Below are 17128 nucleotides of genomic sequence, written 5' to 3'. Positions count from 1 at the left end.
AACTCCTAGTAAGAAAAAGAAGAAAAAAAAATACTTTCTTTAGAGGAATGTGTAGGTTTTGGTTTCCAAAATATCAGCTGACCCAAACTATGCCCCAAGGACTGGTTCAGGAGGCAGCCAAGTAATAATGAATCCCCCGGGGCACCAATAAAAAGCGCTGATATGTGATGAGGGACAGAGGAGCCAAGCAGGTTTTTCCAGGTCCGGTGCAGCAGCAGCAGTAAATGTGGACTTAAACCAGCATTTCACCAGATAATTAGGAAGTCATTTGTAAACTGGCTTTGTGTTTGTTTGTTTTTTTTTAAAGATCATGTTTGTGTTTTTCCTCAAATGAGTAAAGTCCCCCTTAAGCTTTCACTGGCGCTCACAAGCTTTCCTTGGCAAAGAAACGTCCAAGAGATCCAAGACTCCTGCTCCATCAGGCCTGGACCACACGTTAGGAAAATAAAATGCAAGCGCTCGTCACTTTTAGCCATTTGTCGTCTTTATAATCCATGAATCTATCACATGGGAGCCACTTACTTTAGGAGAGTCTACATTTCATTTAGATATTTTATTTAGATTTTTCACAGAACATATCTGGGAAAAAGACAAAGTTCTGAATATCACTTGAAATAGATTTTTTTACTTGGTTCAGATTACAGGATTAAATCTGGCAAGGACAAAAACAGAACTCTGGATTCATGTATAACATGTGATGAGTTGGACTCCTGGTGAAGTACCAAGCAGCAGACTGCAATGCTTCAGCAAGGACTCAACTGTGGCTCCTGCAGTAAAGCAGCAGGCGTCGTACCTTTTTGGCAAAGGAAACATTCATTAAGATATGGTAAAAAACAAAAAAAACAAAAACAAAGTGAAACCAATATGGCGACTGAAGTGGGAGGCTTTTACACACAAGGGCAGCGTGAACTTGATGGAAGCTAATGGTCGTGATGCGAAGCCAAAGTTAGATCAGAAAACCGGCTCCACTGTTCACTTCATGTATGCGACTGTTAAAGCAGGAGGCTCAGCATGGAGAATAGACAGCAGCAGCAGCTAGCCTTAGTCTCCAGCAGCGTTGAAGTTAATCTAAGCAGCTTCTTAATGACAAACATGGAGAATCGTCTCACCCAACCTCTGCAAGAAACCACACGGCTGCATTGACCCAAGTGCCAAACGAATCAGAGCTAAACATCTGATCCTAAAAGTACACTTCACTTTAATAAGACATGGAAATCTGTGTTTTTTTTGTCAGTTTTGGCAATTTTTGTTGCTCATGATTTGTTGCAGTTCAGTAGGAGAACCTGTAACCATTGATTAATCCATATAGTTACATTTAAACATGACTACTTCAACGTTGGACCAATTTTACAAACATTAGCAAAACACCCTATAGCATAAAAAAACAGGTCATTTCCAAACACTCATCGAAGACGAGCCAAGTGCCTAGAAGCATAACAAAATGACAAATGGCGGCTGGTTTCCATGACAGATCTGAGGCATTGTGGTGACCACTGAAGTGAATTCCTACTTTACCATGATCGTTCAGCGTGTTACAGTCTTCAGTGGAGGTCCTGTCTTATTGTCAAACTAATAATCTCCCAGTAACAGGGAATCTGGGAAAAGTTACTTTCACATAGAGATTTAGACATTAAAACATTATTATTAAAAAAAAAAAAGTTCAATAAAATACTTCTGACCATCAGTGCTTCTCTGGCGTATATGTACAAGAAGTTGAGTTTGTAACAGTAAAATGGAAAACGAAGTTGCAGTGGAGACCACGCGCTGCCTCTTCTGCTCTGTACAGACCGTTGAGCCTCAGTTGCTCCGTTGTCACATAGTTTTTAACCCAGGAGAGTTTCTATACACTGTGTACAGCCACTGTCTTTCCTCCGCGGGTCGTTAAAAGGGACAAATGACACCCTTAGTGGTTGATGATTGAAGAACATTAAAAACCGAGCACTAACATCCACTGAAAAGGCGGGTTTCGTTGGCAGTGGTCCCTTTCAGCTTCAGTTCCTCTAACGTTCGTACACTGCTTTCTGCGCTAGATGAATTTAAAGCACTTTGTCTTATCGTGGGGCAAGCGAGTCTTGAACAGCACCGAGTCCACGCGGAACTGCGTGTAGAGCAGCGGCATGTATCCGTACACCTTGACGAAGAAGTTGATGCACTTGTGCCGCTCGTGGAAGTGGGAGTCGTCGTGTGACAGGGCCTGCGGGCAGCCGGGACAGCGGAAAGTCCAACGGGAGGTTACCTGAAACACAGAAACTCATGTGATATCTGTGAAAATTTACATTTTTTCATTAAGAACATATTTGCTGCTAAGGTTGGAATTAAAGCATAATTCAATAAGAGGCACGGGGCTAAACTAAAGAAATAAGAGTTTGGGGGTTTACAAACATACAAACTGCCCTAACTACTCGTATTAAAGTCTGTGGACACGACCACACATCAGGTCTTTATCTGCTGAGGTTTCTGCTGTAAGTTTACCAAAAGTTCAATTAAGAAAAGAGTTGAATGTAGGCAAAGGGGATAAAAGCCTCACTGAATGTTGACAATTCGGCAGCACTGAAGCATAGAAAGTCGGAGCAGAAGCAATTTATTTTCTGCTTTATTTGTCTTCCTTGGACTAAAAGAAATATAGTCGCTCATCATGTAGGACTCAACATTCAAACTTGGCCCAGATTCATTATTCAAAAGGCTTATTCCTTGCAGTGAATTGCTGTCATGCAACACGCCCCATCAAAGCCATCCTTAATTCCCATCTGAAACACTCCTGAATATTAACACTGCACTAAATCAAAAAGAACTTAAACCCAGAGCTGCAATGACATTTCTGTTCCTACAGCTTCCTTGGCTGATTGCTATAATTATGCGTCCAGCCATAAATATGCTCTCCGGTGATAAATGCCGCTACAATAAAAATCTAGGGGAGAAAAATCAGGCATTATGCACCGATTCAATTTCGTGTTTTTGATTTTCTATTTGTGTGGAGTATTGGATGTGTCAGTGTGAGTAATGGCACGGCTAAAAGTATAAATACACAGGGCCTGAGGCAGACACACGTCTTTGCTGACGCTCAGCTGAGCACGACTGAAGTGCTTCCTTTGCCTCTGACCTTGATGGGTGGTTTGCGGGTGATGTGAGAGACCAGGAAGTTCATGGCGATGTCCTCGCAGTTTATGTACTCGTCCACCATGTCCCTGATGGCCTGGGGCATCACGTAGGAGTACAGATAGGCGTAGTACTGCAAAAAAAAAAAAAAGCACAGGGAGGCGCGTGAACAGTGCGGCCAACGGGTTCGTCTGACGGGACGAGGTGAGTGGGGGGCGCGAGGCCCGACCTTGTGAAAGAAGGCGGCTCCAGTCAGGACCATGGAGAGTTCACAGGAGTAGTTGGAGTTGTAGAGCCACGACTGGTGGTTGACGTCCCATGCGTGATACCTCCCAGGGAAGCCCACAATGCGATCCCTGGCCTCGCGCCACACTCTGTAGCGACACACAGGAAACCGTCAGTGACCTGCGACCCGGTCCATGGAGTCGGTCGTTAGTAGCTGGATTCCAGTGTCTGCGTTGTTTCGCTGCCATCTCTTTCTTCCCGTGGGACCAATTAAGCACCTACTCTGTTGTCCTCCATTAGCGTGTCACTTTACGTGGAGATCACCTTCACCGCGCCTCATTAACACTCTCACTGTAACACAGCCTGGGGGGAAGGAGTTCAGCGGAGAAGGCGCTTGGAATTTTCAGCACAGAAAGTGGAAGAAACGTCGAAGCGCACCGAGACTTGTCAAATGGGCTCATGTGAGAGCCTTTAAAGCCGGCAGATGCTGTGTCATTCGTCCCTCTCTGGCTGGAGCGCAGGAAACATTCCTAAGTCTGGAGGAAGTTGGAGATAATTTATGACGAATGACCCCGTACGCTCAGTCACAGAGCTCATTTTCTCTGCCTGCCTGAACAAGCTGCTGCAGCACCACTTGTAGACAGGTCTGGGGGAAGGATGCAACTTAGCAGGCGACTTGATCTTTTAATTGGTTTAAACATGGTCTTCAAATTAAACGTACCCAAGTACGGCATTAGCAAATGAATCATAAATATAAGCTGCTGACATCATGAGCCCCTTTCATTTCTACGTCTGTAGTTGAGTTTCGCTGCCTCACTCTCTACTGTAGGTGAAAATTACTTTTGCATGTAACCCCTAAGCTTCAAGTAGGTCCCGAGCCAAAGTGATGGGATTGAAGTTTAGTGGATGCTTAGCTCGCTCTCCCCTCTCCCCGTCAGCATCACTAACCTGAAGCCGAACATAATTTCATCATGGCGGAGATGAGCATCGTCGTCTATGGACAAGATGGCCTCGGTTTCCACTGCGTCCCAGGGAAGAAAGCGGTTGTTGAGGCTGTTTTTCTCTGTGCGGACAACCTGCGAGCAGAAGGAAATGCTGTTCAGTTGATTTAGACCACGCAAGCCTCAATGCAAGCGTAACGTCCTTATAGAACATAACATAACTACACAGAGGCATAAAAAAGTACAAAATGCAAAACACTCTTATAGTAGTTTGAACTATCACCAGCTTGAAATCTGAAAAACACCCAACATCCAAAGATACACGACTCAAACAGACCTCACATTTCAGAGGCTGAAACTATCTGATGATCAGTTCTTGGGAAATTACAATTAAACCATTATCAACATATAAATGACTCATTTCCACCAGTTACAGTGACACCAGTGAGATGAAAAATTATGCAAAGCGTGTCTAAAGGATCCGAAGCATGAGAGGGAAAAGTGGCTCTGATTCATAGACTCACTGTCTCAAACTAATGGCGTAAACATAAATTACATGAATATTTTATTCTTCAGGCTTAGTTCGAAAGCATAAATTTTATTACTCAGGGTTGTCAGGCGTCTTCACATTTTAGTAAAGCTGCTATTAATTTGCTTGGACTCCTGCAGCGCTTGAAAAGAGGCACAGACCCAAACGGCTCAGTCCAACTGTCCACGACCTGTGAAGACGTTCACATATTACAGCTTTGTGTCACTCACCACGATGGGCAGGCCGATGTCAGGCCACAGCAGGTCCTCTGAAGGAGGCTTGGGCGAGTTCCACACCACCACCACTTTGTTGAGGTACGGCAATCCATTCAGCCGTTCCAGGGAGTTCATCAACACCTCCTCCCTCTCGTACGTCAGCATCACCACGGTGAACTGCTCTCGAGCCACATTTCCCCCTAAAGCTGCCTGAAACTCCTTCCCTGAACCCCCCGTACCGCCGCCTATCGGCCTGAAACCGGTACCAGAGCCCAGAAATTTGGCTTCAGAGGGCAGCACGGGGTCAAGAGGTGTGTGAGGGAAGAGATGGAAGGGACCCGGGGCCCGGTTCCACGTCCTGTAGGTGTCTGCAGCTGTGTATGTGAAGTTGCGGAGAAAGCGCGGGGAAGCGTACGGCGGTTCCGTCTCAACGGGGCCCAGGTCCAAATCCCCGTTATCGGCCAGGTTGGCGTCAGTTCCCGCCAGCTTCCCGGCTTTGTGAGGAATCTCGTGGGCAGGCTCCTCCTTGATGGGCGCCGCAGGAACTTGGATGCTGGTTCTGATGCTGGCCAGGATGGTGTTGAGGACATTCTCCGAGGTGGAGAAGTAGGTCTCCCACAGGAAGCGGCCCTGCCGCCTCATCGCTAGCGTGTCACTGTCCGATAAACTGCGCAGCAGGAAGTGTAACTCCGTGACGCGGGGCTTGGGAACAATAATGGCAGCTTCGGTCCAGCGGATGAAATGGTGGTAAGGAAGTTTGGAATGGTCTCCCAGCACAACTGGAATGGCGCCCACCTCCAGAGCCTCAAAGAGCCTCATCCCACAGCCCGCTGAGGCCACCAGCTGTCCATCGCCCGGAGCGATGACCAGGGCAAAGGTGGAAACCTTGAGCACCTCCAGCCGCTCCTCCCTCTCTCCACACAGAGCCCACTCGGTCGGCAGGCTCGGGCGCGGGTTCTTGCAGGTGAACTCCACCAGCACCTGATCCAAGTGGCTGTCCTGCACCGCCTTCAGGGTGCCGATAATGCGATCGTCGTAGTCGGCCGGCGGGTCCCCCTCCATTTCCTCCTCGAAAGACTGCGGCGGCGCCTCCTGCAGGCTGCTCCTCAGCGACTCCACCCTCTCGCCCTGGAAGGTGAAGAGGTATTTCCTCTTGACAGGGACCTGAGGCGGAACCTCCAAGAAGTTCGGTTCTGACAGCGCGTGGACCAGCGGGGACACCACCAAGTCAAAGCCCTCACGGTACTGCTGCTCCAAGAAGGTGGACTGAGCCACTGCCGCTCGCCCTGTGCTCACATTATACAGGAAGTTCTGCGTCATAGACTTTCTGGAGAGATGCACCAGCACGTGATTGTGTCCGTCGTTTCTCCAGTACGGCAGAGCTTTGAGCTGTTTCTCCAGCTCTGAGGGGGGCGGCGCTGGGGGCGAGGACGACTCCTGCAGCTCCCCCACCAGCACCAGGTACACACAGGCGATGCTGGGGTTATCGGTTATATAGATGTTGCTCCTGGCGGACACTGCGAAAGCCTGCTTTACCAGTGGGTCCAGAAAGTCCCCCCACGCGTAGGAAGCTGTGTCGTACACGTACACGGGGAAGCCTGATGTGAGAGGGCACCGAGCGTAGTCAAAGCAGGAGCGCAGGCGGCAGGAGCGCGCCGACCTGGGCGGCGGCAGCCCCGCGTCCTCCTTGTCGGGCAGCAGCCTGACGGGCAGCGACAGCTTGGGCTGGTTCTGCGCCATCAGCTCTTTATAGGAATGCTCCGTCTGACTGATGACGTTCTTCAGCTGCAGCAGGTCCTGCTTGGCGCTGTCGATGCTGCGCTTGCAGGCCTCGATGCGCAGGTTGAGCCGGGCGATCTCCCCGTTGAGCTCCTGCCTCTTGGCCTCCAGCTGCAGCAGCTCCTCGCTGACCGACTCGCGGATGCGGCAGAGGTCCTGCACGTGCTTGGCCTCGCACAGCTCGCCGCCGGGCCGCGGCCCGAAGATGCGCTTGTCCGGCCCGCCGGCCTCGTCGATGGTGGTGAGGTAGTAGTGGGCGATGAGGGGGAAGAAGACCAGGATGAAGAAGAGCATGAAACTGAGCCACGTGAGGCGCACGCGGCGCAGCACCCACGGCTGCCCTCCGGCGACCGCCCCGACCCCGTTCCTCTGCATTGTTGGCGCGATCAGTCTGCTCCTTGGCCCAACAAGGAACCGCTGTTATGGGGTTCAGCAGCAGCCATGACTGACTTTGTCTGCAAGGTAGTAGGAGGGATATTAAATCATCATAGGTGGGGCGCAGGTCATCACGGCCCGTCTTCTGCGTCCTGTGCGTTTTCGCTAGGGGTTCAGCCTCACCTGTGCTCTAATATGTATTCGGATGAGTAACTGCCCGTTGCCATTTCTAATCTATTATTCTCCAAATCTATGTCAGAAAACAGTCCCACATGTGGGAGAGGTTCCGCTTGATGGACAAAGCATAAATGGCATGACTGGTCACTGGGAAGCCGAATGTCTGGGTGGGCCCGCGGCTTCTCTCTGGGATGTGCTCATTGTGTCCTTTGTCCTTCGGAGCTGGAGTCCGGGAACGTCACTGGCTTTGTACACGAGGCTGCAAGACAGAATGAGAAAAGAATGAGTGGCACATCTCAAATCTAGTCTTGACTAAATGTATTAAAACACCTAATCTGGTAACAGATGACTGACAGAGACAATTAGACTATTAAAAAAAAAAAATAGCCTTTTGTTGAAGCTGGGCTGCATTTAACAGTTCACTATGACCCAGATTTAGCTATTTTTTTCCTGCATTAATAATGACAGCCTAGTTTATCATCACACAGATGCAAAAGGGAAAGGAATGCAGGCCACTAAAGTAACAAACGCATTAAAGTCTATAATATTTATAGTCTGGCTTTTCATAATCAGTCCTTGTACAAGTTGCTTGGTAAAGCAACACTCTGCAGCTCAACCCTCTGACACCACTCTCTGTCCGGCAAATAAATAAATATTAACGTGAAGCAAAACACCCATGGGCAGTTTTTCCTTTCAATTTCATCCCATCAATGTAGCAGATTAGCAGAAAACAGCAGCCATCACTGGTAAACTACTCGCAGCAGGAAAGCCGAGCTTATTAGGCCTCCTCCTGCATCCCATCCTCATCACAGACTCAAATTACAGAGCATCCCTAATAGCAATCTATCTGAGAGCGAAGCAGAATTATCCTCCCTGGTCCTGAAGAGGAAGACTCGCAGGAAATGGGCTGAATCCTGATGCAGACGGCTGCAGTCCTGCCTGTGTGGAGCTCCTTTCAGGGCGTATGAAGATCTATGAAAACACGGGCAGTATTTGAACGCCGCCTGGTTTTCTCCTCTCCCCCGAGTATCAGGCAATCTGCTTTGTGCTGCAGCGTGAGCCGCGTCAACCCACAGGCCGGGCACCAAACAGCCCTTATCAAACGCGCCGCTAAACACACAGTGCTGCAAGTGCATCTCAATAACGCGGAGCGGTTCGGAGCGACACGATCGCAGAGACCAAGAGGAGCGCACGTGATGTTTGCTTTACGAACTCCAGCTCCACTCGATAAAGACGCGGACCCCTGAGCTGCTGGTGAATCAAAGCCGGGCTGGTTCACAGGCTGGAAGCGGATGCATGAGGTTATTCCGCCTGAAGCAGTCACGTGAGCAGCCTGCGAGAGGCTCACACATTCCCGTCTCTCCTGGAAAGCAGCCGCTGTGTGTGTGTGTGTGTGTGTGTGTGTGTGTGTGTGTGTGTGTGTGTGTGTGTGTGTGTGTGTGTGTGTGCGCACCTGTCAGAAAAAGGGAAGGTGGTGGGCGATCAGGACACCGTAGCCTTCATGACTTCAAACCGTCAGCTTTGGTATCAGTTACTAGAAGTGAAAGTATATCGTAGTGGTGTATTTTTACCTACTAAGGCAAATTAAGGTCAACAGAGCAAAGCAGGTTATAATTAAACAAGAGGTCCTGCGATCTGACGACAGCCCAGCGGTTTGTGCGACACATGTACAGTAGCAGCTCCCAGGACGTATGGGGCTTTGAACGCTGGCCTTCGTCCTGCCGCTCCGCCATGCGCCCGAGGTGCAGCGTGACCCAGAGGCCACTATCAAAACAGCCCGATTAATTGCTGCACGACTGCCAGTGTCAGCGGGGCAACGGCGGACAGATGTTGGCAAACACTGTCGCAGGGCCTAATCTGGAGCCAGAAACATCTGGGCTTAGGGCTCAGAGCGCGTCTGGGACTCACATGCCTGCATCGAGCCCAATCTCCTTAGCTGGAGCTTTCTAATCGGGCGCATGTCTTCTCCCTGCTCGGCTCGGCTCGGCTTAATCTGGCCGCTGTCCGCATGGAAAACCCGCAGGCAAACATTGATTGCTCTGGACTTACTTTGCGGGGATCAATGATAATGCCACCATTACCTACCACCGAGCGGGGAGGCGCTTTGATGTTAAGAACCTAAAGGGCTGCCTTTTAGTCCTCCTCACTCGCCGGCATTAGGAATAAGGCAGATGTCGGAGTGAGCGCCATTCTGTGATTTGCACCGGAGGATGCGGACGTGTCCGTCCTTGCCTTCCCTTTAAAAACACCATCTACTGTTACAGCGACTCCACAAGGCTGCAGGGATCCAGCGCTGTATTAGTTTATGCAGCATATTAAAATACAAAAAAATACTTTATGTAACGCAGCATAAATATTCCATGACGCCTTTTAATAAAGCACAAATTCTGCTGCAGAATCCTGCAACTCTTTCAAATGCAGCGGTCCGCAGGCTTCTCGGGGGAGAGGGGAAGCTGAAGCACAGCCGCCTCTAACGACCCAAATAAAAAATGCCTTGGCTCCACATGGCGAGCGCACAACGAACAACAACAACACAGTCAGCGAATTGCGACATGCCTGTGAACGACGGAGGCTGCATTCGACTATCGGCGTCAACCCCGAATGAGTTCTCAGCTCCAAGTCCGAAATGAGACAATGCTTAGTAATGTCTGCAGGCACTCGCTCGACGGTGCATGATGTGGTGATTAATACAAGCAGGTCTGGGCAGAAAATCTCCAGATCACGCAGAGATCGGGCCGCGCCGAACTTTGCAGACAGTTGAGGGCGAGAACTCGTATAAATGTTTGAACAGCCCGGCCGCACGCTGGCGCTGGAGTCGGAGACGGTCCTGGAATTCCTCACACAGCACCGACAGTCGCTCAAGTCGCTCAATGAGGCCTACGGAGGTGATGCTGCAGTCCAGCAGAGACGGACGGCAGCTGCTCAGACCCCGACGCCTTAAGGGCTTTCGCCTCATTGTGCTCGCAGACCACCCATCCCATAATTAACAGTGACTCTGAAGGAGATGGAGGTGGCTCGTTCCCTGTGGAGACGATGGAGGGGGAAAAAAGCGGCGGCAGCAGCGGGGGAACAGCTGTTGCAGCCATGGATCACGGCTCATCTGCAAACGGCTGACTGAACAATCGCAAGGACCTTTTAGGACGATAAAAAACAAAAGTACGAGAGTCTAAATTTAAGGACGCAAATGTTGTAAACATCTGCCTGATACAAACATCTGTCTGGCCTCTGAAAAGCAGGTAACGGACGCCTGAATAAGTACAGATCTGAAACTAATTGAACCTCGGACGTGAGGGACTCTGCATCGAAATCGATTCCATCGCTCCAACAAAGCGTTTTTTAAATACACTTTTAATAAGACTGTATCAGCACTCGCGCTTTTCCAGTGGGTGCCGCTTTGTGCTGTTCCTTTCATTATCTAATGCTGACATGACAATGAGGCCGTTACGCGCGTCCAGGGTCTCGGTGCGGTGATGAAGTGGTGCAGGGGCAATTAAGATTAGCCTCCGCGCCGCTCGCCTCCCACTCATCACAAAATATACGAGAGCGCCGACCTTCATCGCTCAGCGAGACGAAGAGATGAACCCTTTACTGGTCTGTTGCTGGAAAAAATAAAAAACCCGCACACACGACTGCTATTTTTAAACTTTGCTGAATTACAATTTTGCACAGGCGTGGATGGAGAGAGAGATAACCAGGGAAAATGAGGGAGAGGAGGAGTGGTACCTAATGACAGATGGCCTGGGTGCCTTCCAAGCTCCTAGGCTCTCGCAATATGGCAAAGATTGCACAACAGAGCAACTGCAGGGGAGGGGGTTATGATGCATCTTACTCAGAGCCTGAATATGCTTCTGCTACTTCACTGTATCCTTCGAGCGGTCTATGAATCACTGCGGAGACGACAGACAAAGTGCATCGCGCCGGCTCCGCAGACGGTGCTCACGTGCAGCCGAGGCTGCGGCCGGAGGACGGACCCTCGCTGGCCTGGTGAGAACCCGGACCTGGTGAGAACCCGGACCCTCGCCGCCCTGGTGAGACCCTGGAGCACGACCGCTCACGTCGTCGTAATGAGCCTGGACTTGCCGAAACCCTCTACACGGATCTCGTGCATTTTTAATTCCTACTGAACTTTTGTTTGCCTGCAGCTCACACGCTAGGCAAAAACAATTAATAATGCATCATCCAGTTTGGTTAGTTCACACTGTTAGCGTACTCCTCCCTAACAACAAGGGACACGGCGAGAAAACCGCCAGCTGTTTCTAACTCTTCCTTTGATTCTCTGTGACTGTAATACGCTCAATTACAGATGCATAACTGAACTCATTAGCTTTTAGATTCCACTTCTGCAGCGATGGCCTGTGCGGCTCAGGTTTTCCAGGGGTCTGTGGGTTCACACTGTGCAGAGCCAAGTCGTTCTCACGTCTCTGTGAACAAATAAATAGACAATACGAGCTGTTCAATGGTTTTCACGTCCTCGACACTGAAAGTATTACAAAGAAAGACAGGCAGAGAGGAGATGGGGACACAGGAAGCTAACCCCTGCTTGGTTTCTGGCCGTAGCGTCCTTCATTGGACCTGATGAGCTTGAAATGATTTGTGATACCGTTGTCTGAGAGAGACACTGCACAGCTGTGCTGCCACACACAGTCAGCAAGTTCTTCATGAAATATTCCGTAATTTGCCGTTGAGAGAAGTGGGTTAAATGACTGAACACATGTGAACAGTCCTGTCTTGCCCGGCCAGTTTTCTTTCATGTAAAATGTAAAAAATGACTTCTCACATTCATTTAACTTTTATTTTGCCACCGTTTCAGACAGACCTCCAACTGACAAACAAATGCCTCTTAACAGCTAAATTTGGTAAATCAGAGTTCAAAGAAGCGTCTCATGTGACCCAGCAGCTACGTGTCCTGCCTCCAGGCTAACGTCTGCAACTGGTGTTTTCCTCCTTCATTACCAAAAATTTAATTATAGACTGCCACAAGGCACACATTCAGCCATGTGCGCCTGTATAATTACGTCAAGCATAAATGAAAGACGTGAGTACAAGCAGCAAACACGCTGGCGCAAATAATTAAATCATCACCTAAAACAGGAAACGCAACCAAGTTTCAGGGTGAAAGTGGCTGTTGATCATCTGTAGACCACATCACAGCATCCACATCATATGGTTTATATATCCATAACACCCTTATACGTTACTGTCTATTTAGTGGAGCGCTTAACGCCTGAATCTGATCAAGCTACAGGAGCTTCAACCATTTAGTATCAGAGCGTTTAGTCCAGAAAGAGGAATGGGAGGAGAAAAGCTGAGTCTGTGTCAATATAAAACTCCTTCTCCTGCTGAAGACAGAGCTCAGATAAAAAAGGTGAGCCGTGAATTACCCGGCGCTGTTCTCCCTGAAAGCGTGGGCCGTTGTCAAGGCAAACATTTTCTCAGCATTTAATGAGTGCAGATGTCACAGGAAATCGATTCAGAAAAAGATGCGATCGGACCTTTCCCCTCCATCTGCCGCCATCGCGAAGTTGTGAACAGACAGGCTGCAAATGAAATGTATGGCTCCAAATATTTGCCGCGAGGCTAATTGGCGGGTGTCTGCCAGCTCCCTCTGCCACCAGCGACACGTTTGGTGCCAGTGCTGCAACATCACCGTTTATAAATCCATCAACAGGGCTGCTAATCAAACAGAAGGATGGAAGAGTCACTTCATTCCACTGAGCGTGAACCTCATTCCTTCAATAGTATTAAACATATTTGATGGAGTTAGCATAAATTTCCCAAGCCCTTTTATTTGCAGAAATTAAGCTGTTTATTCAATATAATTAGTAGTAGCAGTAAATGCAGCTGGGCTCATGGACAGGAGAGCTTTTCAAACAACAGCCACTCAGTCCCTCTTCACCCTGGTGGATCTTACGCCGGGCGGCGCTGACCTGCCTCTCACTGCCTCTGCTGTGGAACCGTGAGGCACGAAGACGGCAAAACGTCTCCAACAGCGGGATGAAGAGCTAAAAGCAGCTGCACCTTTAGGATTTGGAAGCATCAAGACCCTGTTTGTTTGAAGGCCTTGGTGTAATTTCTGAGCTGAACGATACCTTCTCCAGGCCCGTAGAATAAAGGCTTTCTGAGCCGGAGCCGCTGGTGCCCGCGCGCCGAACAAAGAGAAGAATAATGAAGCCAATTTTCTTCCATCAGCGGGACGGTGGCGTTGCCTGTGTGCTGCTGCCGTCCTTTTGTGTCCCTTTCCAGGTTTCGGCGCAGACGGTCACCTGTCAAGCGAAAGTCGGCCCCGCGCGTGTAAACAACAAACTGCAGCTCCAGGCAGGTGTTCTGCGAGAGGCGCACTCAAAAACATTCACACTCCATTAGCATCTGAAATGATCGCTTTAAAAAGCCAATCACCGGCTGCACTGCCAGGAAAACCTGTGAGGAAGCCACTGATCCACAGGGCGTAAACCAGAAGGCCACATTCAAGGAGCTTGGAGGTAATATAATAAAAAATAATCCAAGGATTATCATAATTATTAAAAATTATGATAAACATCATTAATAGTTTCAACTGTGCAGTCTTTATTTTTATATATTTTTATCCATCCATAACATAAACCTGGTGTTTCCCTGCACACTTTAGAGACAACAGTTGGTGGTAACGCGGCTAAATTAACACGCGAGCCCTGAAATCCCGTCCTCCCAACGAATAAATCCTCTTGTTATCTCGCCATAGCAGTGGCTGCAGCCCCGCTTGCTGTGCCCTCCCGAGAGCCCCCCGCCCCCCGCGCGGGGCTGGCGCAGACCAGAACAGATTGACTCAGCCCGACAACAGCTGCCAGAACCCTGCGAGCCTCGTCCTCCAGACACTGATGGATTGTGGGAGGGGAGCCAGGGTGATTAGCCCCTGACATGGAGGAATTACAGCAGTGTAGGACCCCAAAAGAGCCCGCGCCCGAGTGTCAGCGCGGGGCATTTACACAACTTTAAGTCATGTTGTTGAGGTGGGTTCATCAGAAATGTGCCCGACTCAAACTCATGTCAATTTACAATGATAATAATCTAGAGCCACTATTTGGGGTAAAGATTAGTTCAGTTCACCGATTGTCAGGTCTTTTGACATCAGATATTCTCTCCTGCCGTGCAGCCAAGCAGTATTTTTACCCGCTCGCCCCTTACCTTGAGTGTGACAGTGATGCACTAACTGGGGCTACTGCAGGTAGGAAATCGGAGTTGCTATTTAAGGAGAGTTTGCTGCCTGGAAAGTGACTTGGCTGTGAAAATCCCACCGCTTGACTTGCAGGCACGGAGCGCTGCCGTGTGCGCACGGTGCCAAAGTAAAACTAGTCCTGCAATCGCTCCTTCCACAGCACCCTCCACCCCCCACCCCTCGCGTTGCTACGAGCTGCTGCATCTGCTCCAGTCAGACATTTTATCTCTTCCATGTATTTCTCTTTAGCCCAAAAGAAAATAAAATAAAATAAAACATCCTCCCGTTACTCGGTAAACACACAGAACAAGATGTCCTGGGTTAGTGTAGCCTTTTCTTTGCTGCCTGTAAGCGCAGATGTTCATCGGCTTGGAAGGACGCTCCACTATTCAAGTAAAAACCTCTGAGCCGTCTCCGACGAGGAGCCGCCGATGCGTTCAGGGATTCAGACCTTCTCTACAAGGACAAAGAAATGAATGCCCAATGGCAAATGCTCACACTCCTACAACATCGATACATCCACTATATGAATGCTAATCGCTACAACTGTGGCCAGTTTAAAACAGCCACACGTGAATATTTTCTAGTTTCTAGTCTTTTGTGTGTAACAGTAACTCTGACTCAAGAAAGGCTTCATACAACAGACCCATCAGAGACATTAACTCTTGGCATGCGACCAAATCGACTTCCTGGCCACTATAAAGTCCAGTTGAACGGTTGAGACCGTCTACCAGGTTCTGCCAGAAAACCCATTCTGAGTGTGTTAAGTCGTGCTTTAAAGTGCAGTTCAGATGAGAAAGACGCCTTAAACTTCCCCAAGACGCCGGCCGACATGACGTCTACAGAACACACTTAACTCCAAGAGATTTGATTTGTAAGATTTGTTTCTTTCTTATACACATCCATGCGTGGTCCATGTTATAATTTTGGTTTAGAACAGGAACCCGCTTCCTGCTGAGGACAGCACGCGTGCTCTTCTGTGGGCGCACAGCACGCTTCTGCAGCAAACAGGGGATTCCATGTCCCGTCAAACACGACCACCTTTCCCACACTTGTGTTGTTGTTGTTATTCTGCATTATGGAGGTCGATAGGTTTGTGAAAACAACAAAAACAAGCTATTATACAACTACCCCTACAGGGACAAATAAAGTTGGGCTGGACTGAGTTGAGCAGGACAGTAATGGCCTGGGGAATCACTTTTAGACGAAAACTATGACATGCAACCAGAAAAATGAAGCTGAACTTATGTCATTAACCATGATTTAGTACCTAAAAAGTGTTGCTCTGTCAGATCAAATCTACAGAATCATGCTTTGACAATGTCGGCTATGCCTTAAAGCTACAAATAAACTGACCACACGGTTGTGGGCCAACAGCTCAATAAGGCTGCTATTAAGTCATTATCTCTTGGCTCATAACGGAGTGAAAACGCATTCACTAGTTGCTGAACGTGTTTTAAAAAGGCAGAGCCCCCCGGCAGTAACCTCACAAACGTGCTAAGCCCTGTCTGCGGCGTGGATGATCAGAGGAGCTCCCCAAACCGCTGGGGCTGGCTCACCTTGCTGAACCCGGGTACCTCAGGGTCGACTGGACCGAGACGTCTGGCTGATATGGACCCGTGCAGGTTTACTGGGCTGGGTTGAAGACTCAATACATATAATCACACGGAACGTGACAGGGCAGGATTTAAAAACGTTAAAGAGAACCGCCAGCCCTGCTCTGACCCACAACACAGAACTCCTCTTTAAAAAGAGCTTGTTTTACAATGGGACTGTCAATCAAAACATCAGCTGCACTTGGCTTTTTGCCTCATTGAGCACAATCACCAACACGCTATCGGCTGTGTATTAGGAGCATTGGAACAGAGACACACTTATAATGACCAATAATTAATATGCTAGTATGTTTCCCTACAAGCCGGAGGGCGTCAAATTGACACATTCTTGAATTAGGTGCGCACTAAGGTGTCCACATATTCAAATGAGTTCACAAAAAGATCATGTAGTTTGGGTGAGTGCACATCCCGCACCGGCCGGTTGACGTGTGCTTCACATCCAAGCGAAGCCGAGCCAGCGGCAGCTGCTACAGAGACGGAGCCCAGAGTCCCCACGAAAACTCCCCGCGACGCGTGGACCGGGTGGGAAAACGCATCCGAGCGCAGCGAGAACGGCCCTACGCGACATTGGGCCAGTGCTTCAGAGGGAGACGGACGCAGACGTTCACCGGGGAGCCATGTCTGCGGTCCACTAGCTAGCGCTAGCGCTAGCCAGTGGTCACAACACAACGCATCTGCTCTGACCACAGCCAGACCGACGTTAGCTTCAGCGGCTACTCACCCCGAACGGAGACCGGGGCGAGCCGAGAGCCGAGTGTCCGCCGCCCGACGCGTCTGTCACGCCGCCACCACGTCGCTGTGCTGGGTTAGTCCGACTACGGTGCCAGGACCATCCTGCGGTGCTGCTGCGCTCTCCGCTCAAGGCAACATTAAGAGCTGCATTGTTGAAGCGGTGGGGGGACGGACAGCCCGCAGCAAAGCATTGTGGGAGACGGTGTTATTCAGCGTAATCATAAATGGAAACCTGGGCTAAACGCGCCTCC

The 17128-nt window shown here is 49.4% G+C and overlaps 1 protein-coding gene across 3 annotated transcripts; it reads right to left on the bottom strand.

The window, feature by feature from the left end:
- Positions 1-538: 538 nt before the first annotated feature.
- On the bottom strand, positions 539-17039 carry extl3 (exostosin-like glycosyltransferase 3). Of its 3 annotated transcripts, none has more exons than XM_055506538.1 (7): positions 16867-17039; positions 11655-11758; positions 5022-7596; positions 4270-4397; positions 3326-3470; positions 3101-3229; positions 539-2236 (listed from the first exon to the last, which is right to left on the bottom strand). In XM_055506538.1, the coding sequence occupies exons 3-7, from the start codon at positions 7158-7160 to the stop codon at positions 2027-2029; spliced, it is 2751 nt and encodes a 916-aa protein (XP_055362513.1). In that variant the 5' UTR covers positions 7161-7596; positions 11655-11758; positions 16867-17039; the 3' UTR covers positions 539-2026. The 3 variants fall into 3 exon arrangements, with proteins under 3 accessions (XP_055362513.1, XP_040925494.1, XP_028997472.1); XM_041069560.2 differs by lacking the exon at positions 11655-11758 and having other exon boundaries at positions 5022-7240; positions 7344-7596; XM_029141639.3 differs by lacking the exon at positions 11655-11758.
- Positions 17040-17128: the final 89 nt, after the last annotated feature.

Source organism: Betta splendens, chromosome 24 (assembly GCF_900634795.4).
Source record: "Betta splendens chromosome 24, fBetSpl5.4, whole genome shotgun sequence".
NCBI lineage: Eukaryota > Metazoa > Chordata > Actinopteri > Anabantiformes > Osphronemidae > Betta > Betta splendens.
Note: the sequence above shows the minus strand (reverse complement) of the source record. Positions and strands in the feature narration are given on the sequence as shown.

Bases quoted from the DNA above. Each gene is read 5' to 3' on its own strand.
- extl3 (XM_055506538.1), bottom strand. From the start codon at position 7,160: ATGCAGAGGAACGGGGTCGGGGCGGTCGCCGGAGGGCAGCCGTGGGTG. The intron at 4,398-5,021 runs GTGAGTGACACA...TTCTGCTCGCAG, and splicing joins ACATCGGCCTGCCCATCGTG to GTTGTCCGCACAGAGAAAAA. The intron at 2,237-3,100 runs GTCAGAGGCAAA...TCTGTGTTTCAG, and splicing joins CCCGCAAACCACCCATCAAG to GTAACCTCCCGTTGGACTTT.